Source organism: Thalassophryne amazonica, chromosome 18, assembly GCF_902500255.1.
Source record: "Thalassophryne amazonica chromosome 18, fThaAma1.1, whole genome shotgun sequence".
Lineage (NCBI taxonomy): Eukaryota > Metazoa > Chordata > Actinopteri > Batrachoidiformes > Batrachoididae > Thalassophryne > Thalassophryne amazonica.
In genome coordinates, this window is record NC_047120.1 from 71,087,780 (window position 1) to 71,104,486 (window position 16,707).

The 16,707-nt window shown below is 43.2% G+C and overlaps 1 protein-coding gene across 1 annotated transcript in view; it reads right to left on the reverse strand.

Moving 5' to 3' along the window:
* The window catches only part of cacna1g (calcium channel, voltage-dependent, T type, alpha 1G subunit), a 518,682-nt gene that overhangs the window by 41,973 nt on the left and 460,002 nt on the right, over window positions 1–16,707 (reverse strand). The window contains 3 exon segments of the mRNA XM_034194509.1: window positions 11,396–11,529; window positions 13,433–13,542; window positions 15,553–15,704. Coding sequence (XP_034050400.1) covers window positions 11,396–11,529; window positions 13,433–13,542; window positions 15,553–15,704 — 396 coding nt within the window.

Here is a 16,707-nt window from a genome sequence, read left to right on the forward strand (position 1 = left end):
GGTACATAGCCAACTAACAAAGATAGATTGATCATATTTAAGATCGAAGCATTAAATAATGGTAGGGCTTCCTTGAGCAGCCTGGTAGGAATGGGGTCTAACAAACATGTTGATGGTTTGGATGAAGTAACTAATGAAAATAACTCAGAACAATCGGAGAGAAAGAGTCTAACCAAATACCGGCATCACTGAAAGCAGCCAAAGATAACGATACGTCTTTGGGATGGTTATGAGTAATTTTTTCTCTAATAGTTAAAATTTTGTTAGCAAAGAAAGTCATGAAGTCATTACTAGTTAAAGTTAATGGAATATTCAGCTCAATAGAGCTCTGACTCTTTGTCAGCCTGGCTACAGTGCTGAAAAGAAACCTGGGGTTGTTCTTATTTTCTTCAATTAGTGATGAGTAGAAAGATGTCCTAGCTTTACGGAGGGCTTTTTTATAGAGCAACAGACTCTTTTTCCAGGCTAAGTGAAGATCTTCTAAATTAGTGAGACGCCATTTCCTCTCCAACTTACGGGTTATCTGCTTTAAGCTACGAGTTTGTGAGTTATACCATGGAGTCAGACACTTCTGATTTAAAGCTCTCTTTTTCAGAGGAGCTACAGCATCCAAAGTTGTCTTCAATGAGGATGTAAAACTATTGACGAGATACTCTATCTCCCTTACAGAGTTTAGGTAGCTACTCTGCACTGTGTTGGTATATGGCATTAGAGAACATAAAGAAGGAATCATATCCTTAAACCTAGTTACAGCGCTTTCTGAAAGACTTCTAGTGTAATGAAACTTATTCCCCACTGCTGGGTAGTCCATCAGAGTAAATGTAAATGTTATTAAGAAATGATCAGACAGAAGGGAGTTTTCAGGGAATACTGTTAAGTCTTCTATTTCCATACCATAAGTCAGAACAAGATCTAAGATATGATTAAAGTGGTGGGTGGACTCATTTACTTTTTGAGCAAAGCCAATAGAGTCTAATAATAGATTAAATGCAGTGTTGAGGCTGTCATTCTCAGCATCTGTGTGGATGTTAAAATCGCCCACTATAATTATCTTATCTGAGCTAAGCACTAAGTCAGACAAAAGGTCTGAAAATTCACAGAGAAACTCACAGTAACAACCAGGTGGACGATAGATAATAACAAATAAAACTGGTTTTTGGGACTTCCAATTTGGATGGACAAGACTAAGAGACAAGCTTTCAAATGAATTAAAGCTCTGTCTGGGTTTTTGATTAATTAATAAGCTGGAATGGAAGATTGCTGCTAATCCTCCGCCCCGGCCCGTGCTACGAGCATTCTGACAGTTAGTGTGACTCGGGGGTGTTGACTCATTTAAACTAACATATTCATCCTGCTGTAACCAGGTTTCTGTTAGGCAGAATAAATCAATATGTTGATCAATTATTATATCATTTACTAACAGGGACTTAGAAGAGAGAGACCTAATGTTTAACAGACCACATTTAACTGTTTTAGTCTGTGGTGCTATATTATTTTTTCTTTTTGAATTTTTATGCTTAAATAGATTTTTGCTGGTTATGGTAGTCTGGGAGCAGGCACCGTCTCTACGGGGATGGGGTAATGAGGGGATGGCAGGGGGAGAGAAGCTGCAGAGAGGTGTGTAAGACTACAACTCTGCTTCCTGGTCCCAACCCTGGATAGTCACGGTTTGGAGGATTTAAGAAAATTGGCCAGATTTCTAGAAATGAGAGCTGCTCCATCCAAAGTGGGATGGATGCCGTCTCTCCTAACAAGACCAGGTTTTCCCCAGAAGCTTTGCCAATTATCTATGAAGCCCACCTCATTTTTTGGACACCACTCAGACAGCCAGCAATTCAAGGAGAACATGCGGCTAAACATGTCACTCCCGGTCCGATTGGGGAGGGGCCCAGAGAAAACTACAGAGTCCGACATTGTTTTTGCAAAGTTACACACCGATTTAATGTTAATTTTAGTGACCTCCGATTGGCGTAACGGGTGTCATTACTGCCGACGTGAATTACAATCTTACCAAATTTACGCTTAGCCTTAATCAATCAATCAATCAATCAATTTTTTTATATAGCGCCAAATCACAACAAACAGTTGCCCCAAGGCGCTTTATATTGTAAGGCAAGGCCATACAATAATTATGTAAAACCCCAACGGTCAAAACGACCCCCTGTGAGCAAGCACTTGGCTACAGTGGGAAGGAAAAACTCCCTTTTAACAGGAAGAAACCTCCAGCAGAACCAGGCTCAGGGAGGGGCAGTCTTCTGCTGGGACTGGTTGGGGCTGAGGGAGAGAACCAGGAAAAAGACATGCTGTGGAGGGGAGCAGAGATCGATCACTAATGATTAAATGCAGAGTGGTGCATACAGAGCAAAAAGAGAAAGAAACAGTGCATCATGGGAACCCCCCAGCAGTCTACGTCTATAGCAGCATAACTAAGGGATGGTTCAGGGTCACCTGATCCAGCCCTAACTATAAGCTTTAGCAAAAAGGAAAGTTTTAAGCCTAATCTTAAAAGTAGAGAGGGTGTCTGTCTCCCTGATCTGAATTGGGAGCTGGTTCCACAGGAGAGGAGCCTGAAAGCTGAAGGCTCTGCCTCCCATTCTACTCTTACAAACCCTAGGAACTACAAGTAAGCCTGCAGTCTGAGAGCGAAGCGCTCTATTGGGGTGATATGGTACTATGAGGTCCCTAAGATAAGATGGGACCTGATTATTCAAAACCTTATAAGTAAGAAGAAGAATTTTAATTCTATTCTAGAATTAACAGGAAGCCAATGAAGAGAGGCCAATATGGGTGAGATATGCTCTCTCCTTCTAGTCCCCGTCAGTACTCTAGCTGCAGCATTTTGAATTAACTGAAGGCTTTTTAGGGAACTTTTAGGACAACCTGATAATAATGAATTACAATAGTCCAGCCTAGAGGAAATAAATGCATGAATTAGTTTTTCAGCATCACTCTGAGACAAGACCTTTCTGATTTTAGAGATATTGCGTAAATGCAAAAAAGCAGTCCTACATATTTGTTTAATATGCGCTTTGAATGACATATCCTGATCAAAAATGACTCCAAGATTTCTCACAGTATTACTAGAGGTCAGGGTAATGCCATCCAGAGTAAGGATCTGGTTAGACACCATGTTTCTAAGATTTGTGGGGCCAAGTACAATAACTTCAGTTTTATCTGAGTTTAAAAGCAGGAAATTAGAGGTCATCCATGTCTTTATGTCTGTAAGACAATCCTGCAGTTTAGCTAATTGGTGTGTGTCCTCTGGCTTCATGGATAGATAAAGCTGGGTATCATCTGCGTAACAATGAAAATTTAAGCAATACCGTCTAATAATACTGCCTAAGGGAAGCATGTATAAAGTAAATAAAATTGGTCCTAGCACAGAACCTTGTGGAACTCCATAATTAACTTTAGTCTGTGAAGAAGATTCCCCATTTACATGAACAAATTGTAATCTATTAGACAAATACGATTCAAACCACCGCAGCGCAGTGCCTTTAATACCTATGGCATGCTCTAATCTCTGTAATAAAATTTTATGGTCAACAGTATCAAAAGCAGCACTGAGGTCTAACAGAACAAGCACAGAGATGAGTCCACTGTCCGAGGCCATAAGAAGATCATTTGTAACCTTCACTAATGCTGTTTCTGTACTATGATGAATTCTAAAACCTGACTGAAACTCTTCAAATAGACCATTCCTCTGCAGATGATCAGTTAGCTGTTTTACAACTACCCTTTCAAGAATTTTTGAGAGAAAAGGAAGGTTGGAGATTGGCCTATAATTAGCTAAGATAGCTGGGTCAAGTGATGGCTTTTTAAGTAATGGTTTAATTACTGCCACCTTAAAAGCCTGTGGTACATAGCCAACTAACAAAGATAGATTGATCATATTTAAGATCGAAGCATTAAATAATGGTAGGGCTTCCTTGAGCAGCCTGGTAGGAATGGGGTCTAATAAACATGTTGATGGTTTGGATGAAGTAACTAATGAGAATAACTCAGACAGAACAATCGGAGAGAAAGAGTCTAACCAAATACCGGCATCACTGAAAGCAGCCAAAGATAACGATACGTCTTTGGGATGGTTATGAGTAATTCTTTCTCTAATAGTTAAAATTTTGTTAGCAAAGAAGTCATGAAGTCATTACTAGTTAAAGTTAATGGAATACTCAGCTCAATAGAGCTCTGACTCTTTGTCAGCCTGGCTACAGTGCTGAAAAGAAACCTGGGGTTGTTCTTATTTTCTTCAATTAGTGATGAGTAGAAAGATGTCCTAGCTTTACGGAGGGCTTTTTTTATAGAGCAACAGACTCTTTTTCCAGGCTAAGTGAAGATCTTCTAAATTAGTGAGACGCCATTTCCTCTCCAACTTACGGGTTATCTGCTTTAAGCTACGAGTTTGTGAGTTATACCACGGAGTCAGACACTTCTGATTTAAAGCTCTCTTTTTCAGAGGAGCTACAGCATCCAAAGTTGTCTTCAATGAGGATGTAAAACTATTGACGAGATACTCTATCTCCCTTACAGAGTTTAGGTAGCTACTCTGCACTGTGTTGGTATATGGCATTAGAGAACATAAAGAAGGAATCATATCCTTAAACCTAGTTACAGCGCTTTCTGAAAGACTTCTAGTGTAATGAAACTTATTCCCCACTGCTGGGTAGTCCATCAGAGTAAATGTAAATGTTATTAAGAAATGATCAGACAGAAGGGAGTTTTCAGGGAATACTGTTAAGTCTTCTATTTCCATACCATAAGTCAGAACAAGATCTAAGATATGATTAAAGTGGTGGGTGGACTCATTTACTTTTTGAGCAAAGCCAATAGAGTCTAATAATAGATTAAATGCAGTGTTGAGGCTGTCATTCTCAGCATCTGTGTGGATGTTAAAATCGCCCACTATAATTATCTTATCTGAGCTAAGCACTAAGTCAGACAAAAGGTCTGAAAATTCACAGAGAAACTCACAGTAACGACCAGGTGGACGATAGATAATAACAAATAAAACTGGTTTTTGGGACTTCCAATTTGGATGGACAAGACTAAGAGACAAGCTTTCAAATGAATTAAAGCTCTGTCTGGGTTTTGATTAATTAATAAGCTGGAATGGAAGATTGCTGCTAATCCTCCACCCCGGCCCGTGCTACGAGCATTCTGACAGTTAGTGTGACTCGGGGGTGTTGACTCATTTAAACTAACATATTCATCCTGCTGTAACCAGGTTTCTGTTAGGCAGAATAAATCAATATGTTGATCAATTATTATATCATTTACCAACAGGGACTTAGAAGAGAGAGACCTAATGTTTAATAGACCACATTTAACTGTTTTAGTCTGTGGTGCAGTTGAAGGTGCTATATTATTTTTCTTTTTGAATTTTTATGCTTAAATAGATTTTTGCTGGTTATTGGTAGTCTGGGAGCAGGCACCGTCTCTACGGGGATGGGGTAATGAGGGGATGGCAGGGGGAGAGAAGCTGCAGAGAGGTGTGTAAGACTACAACTCTGCTTCCTGGTCCCAACCCTGGATAGTCACGGTTTGGAGGATTTAAGAAAATTGGCCAGATTTCTAGAAATGAGAGCTGCTCCATCCAAAGTGGGATGGATGCCGTCTCTCCTAACAAGACCAGGTTTTCCCCAGAAGCTTTGCCAATTATCTATGAAGCCCACCTCATTTTTTGGACACCACTCAGACAGCCAGCAATTCAAGGAGAACATGCGGCTAAACATGTCACTCCCAGTCCGATTGGGGAGGGGCCCAGAGAAAACTGGCCAACAGTTTCAAATTTCCTTCAATGTCGCCTGCTCTGGCCCCCGGAAGACAATTGACTATGGTTGCTGGTGTCGCTAACTTCACATTTCTCAAAACAGAGTCGCCAATAACCAGAGTTTGATCCTCGGCGGGTGTGTCATCGAGTGGGGAAAAACGGTTAGAGATGTGAACGGGTTGGCGGTGTACACGGGGCTTCTGTTTAGGGCTACGCTTCCTCCTCACAGTCACCCAGTCGGCCTGCTTTCCCGGCTGCTCGGGATCTGCCAGGGGGGAACTAACGGCGGCTAAGCTACCTTGGTCCGCACCGACTACAGGGGCCTGGCTAGCTGTAGAATTTTCCACGGTGCGGAGCCAAGTCTCCAATTCGCCCAGCCTGGCCTCCAAAGCTACGAATAAGCTACACTTATTACAAGTACCATTACTGCTAAAGGAGGCCGAGGAATAACTAAACATTTCACACCCAGAGCAGAAAAGTGCGGGAGAGAGAGGAGAAGCCGCCATGCTAAATCGGCTAAGAGCTAGTAGCTACGCTAAGCTAGCGGATTCCTAAAAACACGCAAAGTGAATAATGTGTAAATAATTTAGAGGTGATTCAGCAGAAGGAGTGCTTTAGTTAAGGCACGTAAAGATTACACTGGGAAACAAATCGTAATCTAGATAACTAGATCAATCTAACTGCGCAGATTAAACAGCTAACAGATACAGAAAAACACCGCTGTGCTCCGGAACAGGAAGTGATACAATACCGCAGTGAGAGCCAACCACCAGTAGAGGCCAAGTGGAGATATGCTTTGGAGAGAAGGGGAATGAAAGTCAGTAGAAGCAAGACTGAGTACATGTGTGTGAATGAGAGGGAGCCCAGTGGAATAGTGCAGTTACAAGGAGTAGAAGTGGTGAAAGTAGATGAGTTTAAATATTGTGGTAGAGAGGTGAAGAAGAGAGTGCAGGCAGGATGGAGTACGTGGAGAAAGGTGGCAGGAGTGATTTGTGACCGAAGAATATCAGCAAGAGTGAAGGGGAAAGTTTACAAGACAGTAGTGAGACCAGCTATGTTGTATGGTTTAGAGACAGTGGCACTAACAAAAAGACAGGAGGCAGAGCTGGAGGTGGCAGAGCTGAAGATGCTGAGATTCTCTTTGGGAGTGACAAGAATGGACAAGATTAGGAATGAACATATCAGAGGGACAGCTCAGGTGGGACGGTTTGGAGACAAGTCAGAGAGGCGAGATTGAGATGGTTTGGACATGTGCAGAGGAGGGACCGAGGGTATATAGGGAGAAGGATGCTGAGGATGGAGCCACCAGGCAGGAGGAGAAGAGGGAGACCAAAGAGGAGGTTCATGGATGTGCTGAGAGAGGACATGCAGGTGGTTGGTGTGACAGAGGAAGATACAGAGGACAGGGTGAGATGGAAAAGATTGATCTGCTGTGGCGACCCCTAACGGGAACAGCCGAAAGACAAAGAAGAAGAACATCCCCTAGGACCTGTCTTTTAGCTGATCCAAACTTTTGCATTTTTGACCTTGTACAAGCTGAGAAATAAATCATACTGTATGGGTATGTGATTTTGATGAAATTGGCTCTAGTTAAGTTGTGTTTAGTGATATTTTTTTGAACAAAAATGTTGATTGTGATAAAGTATTTTGTTGCCACGTACAATGTTTGGCGAAATTCTATCCTAGGTCTTATGGATCTATGAAGCTTAAATATGAAAAAGTATCAGTATCAATATCAGCGATACTGGGCCTGTATTTACTTGGTATCGGATCAATACCAAAATTCCTGGTATCGCCCACCTCTACCCCATACAGTGGTCCAGCGATGAGGCAGAGGTCTTGAAATGGGAAGCAGGTTTGAGTTATGGTTTTGCTTTAAAAATAAAATTATTCCGGATAGAATAACTACATTAATATAAACTCTTAAAATGTACAAAGTGGATATATAACACATATCTGTTAATTTTAAAATAATGCACTCATTCTGAAGATTTGAACATTAACACACAGGTGCCCAAAAGGATTATGGGTAAACTAAGCCTCTGCTCATACTGATTCGTTGACTAATTCATTCTATGTAAAAACTAACAAGTGAATCAATGTAATGTGTGTTGGTGTTTACAAATAAATGTGCTTTTGTAAAATATGTCATTTTTGTCATTTGTATAAAAAAAAGCATTTGCAAAGCTGAAGAGTCTGTTAAATTGTTATTCAGGCCGTGTGATATAACCGGCATCAAAATGCATAGAACACTGCCATCTACTGGCGACCGGTTATATCACAGTGCTGTTGACCGCAGGATTTTAAAATCATCTGTAGGTTTCCAAAACCTGAGACCCCACACGTGGAGATAAAAAAAAAAAAAAAATAGATGTGACAGGTTTAGTTGTACAGTGTGTGGCAGCTACACAGTAAAAACAACACACACAAACAGATTTCACACACGAACATTCCCAGGTCAAACACCTTGCTTTCTGATTGGCTGCATCTCACATTTAACTCCTCACGTCCTTCTTAACACACCACATAGGGCAGAAATATCTGATAAGATTATATTTACCGTCATCACGATTGTCGGGGCGTCCTTAAGATTGTCGGAAGGAGAAGATCGGGTCTGATATCAGCCTAATTATCTTGCCATGTGAACCAGGCTTGATGTTACAACGCACGGAGCGACTGATTGATCCGTTGTGACACCGCACGGAGCCCCTAACCGATTGCATGTTACGACGCCTCACGGAGCGACTGATTGATCCGTTGTGACACCGCACGGAGCCCCTAACCGATTGCATGTTACGACGCCTCACGGAGCGACTGATTGATCCGTTGGGATACCGCACGGAGCACCTAACCGATTGGATGTTATGACAACGCACGGAGCAACTGATTGATGCGTTATTATGACAACGCACCGCAAAGGTCAACGACCAAAATATCAACATTCTGGGTGCAATGAACATGTTTTCACTATTATTTGATTTCTTTGTGCGACTGATATCGTTATTCAAGCATTCAAAAGGCGATTCCTATCGTCACACAACTCCAAACATACGAGAACGTTTTTTGACAGTTCGTGTTATTGAAATAAACCTTGTCTCCTTAACCGGATAGAGCTGTGATGTCATCACGCGTGTGCTTAGACACTGTCTAGCAAGATCTTGAAAATTTCTTTCTTTTTTTTATACAAATGAAAACAATTACATTTTACAAAAGCACATTTATTTGTAAACACCAACACGTTGATTCACTTGTGTTGGACCACTGTATCCTGTCAGGGTAATTGACACTTCCCTACAGCAGGGGGCAGTGTGCCCAAAGACAGAAGCACTGCTCATTGGCTGTGTTTGGGTTTATGATCGCTGTAGGTTCTACTAGAAGCTTTGGTAGTGTTTAAACTCAAAATTGGCTTGTTAGTAGCTGAGAGCGGATGGGAAGCAAAATTGAAAGTTATCGGTTAGCAGTAGCTTCAGATAAGTTTGTAGGCAGTTTATCGGTTTAGTGTTATAAAAGATAACTTTTGAGTTAGCTGATTACCAGTTATCGAAGCTAACGTTTTGGTTAGCTGTGCCCACTACTGGCCCAGACACATATAAAAGACACCAACTGGTCCTCGTCTGTCTCTACAGGAACTCCAAATTCCAGAGCTGAATATGAGTTTTCAGGGAGTTACTTACAGAGTTAGTTACCGCTCGCTCAGCGGCACGCCGACTCCATTATGAGTTGATTTGTTACTCACATGGGTCACCGTTCGTGTTTATGGATGAATATTTAATATGTGTTTGTCGGTCTTTGGATGTGTATCAGGTTCTAAAAAAAGGTAAAAAAAAAAGCCCCAACTTTCTCTGTTAAAGTTTGTTTAAAACAAAGAACCCAACTCAAAATCCAGCTCATGATCAGCACCAACGTTTGGCAGCTTCTTCTTATTCTTGAACATTTCATCAAATTCCATCCATCCATCCATCCATTTTCTTCCGCTTTATCCGGAGTCGGGTCGCGGGGGCAGCAGCTCAAGCAAAGCCGCCCAGACCTCCCGAGCCACACAGACCTCCTCCAGCTCCTCCGGGGGAACCCCAAGGCGTTCCCAAGCCAGCCGAGAGATGTAGTCCCTCCAGCATGTCCTGGGTCTTCCCCGGGGCCTCCTCCCAATGGGACATGCCCGGAACACCTCTCCAGCGAGGCGTCCAGGGGGCATCCGGAAAAGATTCTGAATTCTGAATTCAGAAATTCTGTCCATAAAAATAATGAACAGAACCGGTGACAAAGGGCAGCCCTGGCGGAGGCCAACGTGCACTGGAAACAGGTTTGACTTACTACCGTCAATGCGAACCAAGCTCCTGCTGTGGTCGTACAGGGACCGGATAGCCCTTAGCAAAGGACCCCGGACCCCGTACTCCCGGAGCACTCCCCACAGGGACATCGAACGCTTTCTCCAGATCCACAAATACATGTGGACTGGTTGGGCGAACTCTCATAAGCCCTCGAGCACCCGATGGAGCGTGTAGAGCTGGTCCAGTGTGCCGCGACCAGGATGAAAACCACACTGCTCCTCCTGAATCCGAGGTTCGACCATCGGTCGAATTCTCCTCTCCAGTACTCTGGAATAGACCTTCCCGGGGAGGCTGAGGAGTGTGATCCCCCTATAGTTGGAACACACCCTCTGTTCCCCCTTCTTAAACAGAGGGACCACCACCCCGGTCTGCCAATCCAGAGACACTGTCCCCGATCGCCATGCGATGTTGCAGAGGCGTGTCAGCCAAGACAGTCCCACAACATCCAGAGACTTAAAGTACTCAGGACGGATTTCATCCACCCCAGGAGCCTTGCCACAGAGGAGCTTTCTAACCACCTCGGTAACTTCGGCCTGGGTAATGGATGAGGCCGCCTCTGAGTCCCCAGTCTTGGCTTCCTCTTCAGAAGACGTGACGATGGGATTGAGGAGATCCTCGAAGTACTCCTTCCACCGCCCGACAACATCCCCAGTCAGGGTCAACAGCTCCCCACCTGCACCGTAAACAGTGCTGGTGGAGAGCTGCTTCCGCCTCCTGAGGCGGAAGCAGCTCTCCACCATAGCCTTTCCTCCTCCATAGCCTTTCATCAAATTATTTGGAGTAATCCGCCATCCGACGTACAAGCAGCTTCCGAACTCTAATCCCTGAGGATATTTGACTTTACCTCTCTTTGGCTCTTCATTTACTTCATCTCAGCTTTAACGCTGACAGCAGCTGCCTTTTTTCTGACTTCCATCCATCTTTCCAAGAATCTATTTTCAGGTCAGAGGTTGTTCATCATTCCAGCTTCCTGGTTTTTCCTCTTCCATCTGTTCTCTCCCTCTCATTTATTATGTATTCCCTGCGTATCCACTCTCGATTTCTTGCAGCTTAATTCACTTGCTGTCATAATATGTTGACTTGCCCCCCCCGCTCTTTCCTCCCTCTCAGTGCTGCATTTCTTAGCTAACTGCTTCGCCGTGCCATCTGCTTGGTTCGCACACTGCCCAAACCCTGCTGCGACCTGCCATGCAAACAAGATAAAGACGGGAGTCCCGGCAACGTGGCTGTTTTATGAGGCGCATTAAAGCACACAATGCCGTAAACGAGGCCGGAGCGTGTTGGGGCGGGATCATACCTCGTGCGATCCTCAGCACTCTCATAATGCGAATAATGGTGGGGTTGATGGGCAGCGAAGCATTGACCTCAATCTCCTCGAGCGTGATTCCCATGATGGACAGCAGCACGATGGCCAGATCCAGCTGGTTCCACCTACACAGAGACTCATCAGTCAGAGACCCAACCCACATCAGCATCGCCAAAATCATCCCCGCCCCCTCATCTCCATGAAGAAAGATCTGCTTCAGCACCCAATGTGTCGATTCTGGTCACATGACTTCAGCTCCAGAGAGACTTGACATATTCAAACCAGACTTTAGACTTTATATGAACCATTTGGACCTTAAAGACTAATGACTTGAAACGACTTCTCTGAAGTCCAAAGGTCCGGTTTAAGTGGCGTTTGTGTTCACGGTAACTAAACTGAATCGTGGTAAAAGTGACTTCACAATAATCACGATAGTTTTTTGATGCTTTCACATTCTTGTATGGTGCCGACATGCTGTGGAGTTTTGGTGAGTCTGCAAAGAGTTCAGCTCGAGCCCGACTGAGTTTGGACGTGTGTGTTGAGGTGAGTCAGATTTGAAAAAAAGGGATGAATCCGGATTACCGACCCCAGTCTGAACGGGGTCTAAGGTCTCAACCCTACCCACCCCATGAGAAACCACACACGCAATTTGATTATAGGGAGAAACCTCAAGTAGACCAAACTCAGAGGGGTGACCCAATATACTGTGATCATACCAACAAGATAATAAAATCAAACCACAAGATTTACAGAACATGCAAAGGCAGAAATGTTGCAACAATATATAGTCCAGCATTCAGGTTAGAGACCTGCAGGAATCAGAATATTTTGGTTTGTTTTTGGTTGTCAAAAACACAACTGACCTCCAGTGGAACTGATTAATTCAAGCTGCAGCTCCATGTGAACATTTTACAGCCTTCATAGGCAGGCATGTTGGACATCCAACACTTTAGATGATGTTTCACTTTAATGGTTCAGAGATCACAGACGTCTGCCAAAAACCGCGTCATTCACAGTGGGGGGGATTACTTGCATATAAGTGCAAATTCCTGCAGAAGATAATCCTCTAGATGACAGCGCTCTGCAGTGTCAACTGATCTGACACCTGTAAAGCAGATTATCAATCACTGATGGTAGAATTCAGCGAAATCATAACCATAAAGGCTGCAGTCAAATCGCGGATCAGCACGTGTGTTCGTTCCCAGATATCTCACATGAGATCAAAGCATCAACACCAGTTCTGCTTTTCCAGCCTCTGTGCAATAAATATGAACAAAATGTTCAGAACAAAATTAATGTGGAAAAAGTCAACAAACATCGTTGTGTCAGGAGGCGTTAGTTCTCATTCATAGGCAGGTTTTTCTCTCTTCTTCTGTCAATTTATGCATTTATCCGTCGCATCCCTGCTTTGACATGACGACTGAAGGTAAGTGATGAACACTTTAATTCACAGACGTTTTAATGTCAGTCTGTGGTGGGGTGGTGGGGGGGGTTACTGGTCTCATCTCATCTCACGCGGGTGTTTGTCTGCTTCCATATTTGCTGACGTCTCATGAAGTTGCACAACTGCCAAAGTGAAACACAATAATGGCTGATTCTGGAAAACAGACTCGATCTCATGGAGCCCTCATTGGTCAACTCAAAAACATGTTGGCTCTGCTGGTGTGTGTGTGTGTGTGTCCTTGCAATTGTGCACAATCATGTGGTTTTCAGTTGGAAGCCAGGGATTTCAAAGCTATGAAATCATGTGAGGCAACGTGTTTTATGGGCGTTTAATGAGGCCGTTTGTATTCGTACAGGCCTCGCTGAGAACCATCCACTGGATCACCTTTAGAAAAAGCTCATTTCAGCTTCTCCCAACTCTGCCTCACATTTTCCATGACTCAGAGGTTAAAGAACAGCACCGTTAACCAACCAGCTGTAAAAATGTCAAAATCCTAAACTGGAAGGAGAGTGTTTATTCAGGCAGATCGTTACTTTACCCTGCGCGGCGCGAGGATTGATTAAATAAATTAAATAAATACTGACTTGTCCTTGAAGAAGCGCCGGAAGCCAAAAGCCACCAGTTTGAAGACAGATTCCAGAACGAAGATGAGGGTGAAGATGTAGTTACAGATCTTCAACGCCTCGTCCAACTCCTGAAGGTAACAAACATCAGACACTGAGGAAGACATACTGCACCACAGTATTTAACAGAAACGTGTCAAAGTCACACCAAACAATGAAATCAGCAAACATCCTCTCATTTTTCTTAACTTTTCTAAAAGGACGTTTGAAATCATCTGAGTGGAAATATTTAACTTTTTTTTTTGCATAAAATACCAAAAGGTTAACATTGTAAAGTCTTGTAAAGTCACTTCTCCGGAATTAGCCATTTCCATTAATAGACCAGTCAGACGCCCCCTCTGCTTTTGGAAAAGGCCATTAGGATCAAAGTGTCCATTTTTTGCCTGTGGGAGAATTCACGGCCGACATCTGCATGTACAAGCTGACCTTTAGCAGAGAGAAATGTGAGCAGAAAAGAATTCGCTGCATCTTCTCTGGTGGCCAACCATCAGCTAATGCTACACGGACTGCATTTATGAAGCACTTTCCCACCTGCATCAGAAGCTCAAAGCACTTTACAATGATGCCTCACATTCACACCGATGTCCGGGTGCTGCCATGCAAGGTGTTCACTACACACTGGGAGCTGCTAGATGATTAAGGACCTCACCCAAGGGCCCTGAGTGATTTTTGAACTCAGGATCCAGTCTCATTTGTGACGCGTCTTCTGCATCAAATTTTACTCTGACCAAGAGTTTTAATTTGCCAGCGTCCCCTGTACTTGCAGTCAGGAAGGGCATCTGGCGTAAACCTGATACCTGATTACTGATTCCATTATTGATCTGATTCTTTATCAGCTCCTTGATTGATTCCTGATCAGTTCTGAGTGTAGAAAAACCGTAGATCTACACAGATTTGCAGTGTCAATGCAACGGTTTTCAGAACTGCCAGAAAATCATTGATAAGAGGAACTGATAATGTCTGAGGTAAACAATTCCCAAGGATGGAAAAATATGGAGCGGGATCATTCTTGATTCACATCCCTAGGTTTTACAGACTGGTTTTCTGCCCCGGTGGTTTCCACCCAGGACCCAAGGCTGTTCTGTAGTGTGGTGGATCCAAAATCGTAAACACACTACAGTTTGTCTGAAATGCACCAAAGTGGTGCCAGTTGCACTCCTGACCCAGTACCCTGTACTCAGAACCTCTGCCCTTCTCCGTTCTGTCCTATGATCCCATGTGATGGTCTTATACCTGTCAACGGGCCCCGACTTCACCCAGCCATCCATGTCTTACCTGGTTACATAGGTCAACAATCAGGCACACTGATAACCAGTGAAACATTTCCAAAATAAGTTGGCCTGAAACATTTGTCAGAAGTAAACCTGAAGCTTCACTGTTTCTGAAGAACTATTTCTATTTAATCTAATGTGTTTTTGTCTTATAAATCAACTCTGTATTGACTTTTAAAAAATATATATTTTAAGCTTTCTGGCCTTCCTTTTAAAGTTTTTATTGTGTTTTAATTTCTTTATTATTTATTCTGCTCATTCCTTTCAGAGTGAGTACCAGTGTTAATCAGAAGCAGATTAACAGTTATTTTAATTATTGTGTCAGAACTTTAATACCATCTGACGTCCACTCATTCTATAAACTTGCTGTTCTCAGAAGATTAATGTAATAGAAAACATAAATTTTCCAGTCCAATGTTACAGGGATCATTTAGGTCTTTAATAAACTACATTCTAGGCCACATGTTGGTTTTTCCTCAGATTATTCGTATTATTGCACTAAAATAATCTAAAACATTTCAAAGACATTGTATTTTCTCATGAATTTTATGCTGGCAGAGTGAAAAAGCCTCTGAAACAGCAATAACATTTAATGCTCAGATGATCTGACCCTAAAATATATTGTAACCAAGGATGTGCTGCCCAACTGGTGCAACAGAGATCATTTGTGACTTTACAATGTTAAGAAAATGCCTCATATCCATTACGTCAGTGTTCATGATCTGGCTGTAATGATCAAATAGTAGTGACATTGTTTTAAGAGTCTGTCTCAGATATGGACGAAGGTGTGGTTGCTGCCCATCATCTGACCTTGGGCTGCTGGTAGTGCTCCATGGACATGGTGATGACGTTGAGCCCGATGACGATGGTGATGAACAGGTCTAGGTAGTGGCTGGTGCACATCTTGTGTATGATCAGGCGGGTGGGGGAGTAATCGGAGTAGTACGGCTTATTCTGAGCTTCTGTTAGAAGTGGGGAGTAGCGTGGGGGTCGGGTGGAGGGTTTGGGGTGCAGAGGAGGATGGGGGGTGGGCGGTGGACAAACAGTGAGACAGGAACTAGCATATAGAACACAATAGATCTGTTGTGTTGAAGAGCAGAGCAAAAGTGTTGCTACGTATCCCCCGAAGAGACGCCGAGCACCTTCCTGTACATGTGAATGGAGTTTAGCCACAAAGGTGGAACGACAGAATAAGAAGGAGGGCAGCTCAGAGAAAGGACAGAGACTCTGGACGGTCTCTCAGGGTGATTATGACCAGCTCAGGCTCATCTCCTGTCACCAAAAAACACTTAAATTCACTGTTTGCTGAGTTCGTGTGATGGAGAGAAACAGAATTACTCCTGGTGAGGACGTTTCTGTAGGTCCAGTCAGCTCTACCTTTTCTTCCACCAAGAGCATTTTGTTTTGGCACTCTTTCAAAATTTGGTTTTAAAAAAATAGCTGATACTATTCCATATCATAAAATTTCAGGGTAGCACTGCAGAAAATTAAATAAAAAAAATGTTAGTAATTAACAAATTTACACCAAACATGGGAATTGGCTCCACTGGGAGTTAAACCCCCTTAAATTCTGGGATAGACTTGAATAGAGGGGAGGAGCTCAGAGGACTTGTTTCCAGCCTGGAATAAGTGTTGTTCTTGTCGTCAACGCTCCTCATCTCTTTCGCTTCCCTCCTTCCAGAAAGAACAAAACAGCAGGAACGTTTTCCTCACACATCCATCACGTTGTCCCTCTTGTTTTTTACATGGATGGATGGATGAGCAGGAAATCAGACGGAGGAAGAGAGAGGACGCTCTCTGTCACCTACTCACTCCATCAGTGAAGGAGGTCATGGGACTGGGAGACAAGACGTGCACCTGATAAAATTCCCTCCAGTACTCTTTGCTCTGTTAACCTAGAGGTGGCGCTGTGACAGCAACTTTGCTGGGGTTGAGCAATTCCCCTGAGTGTGTGCACACATTCAT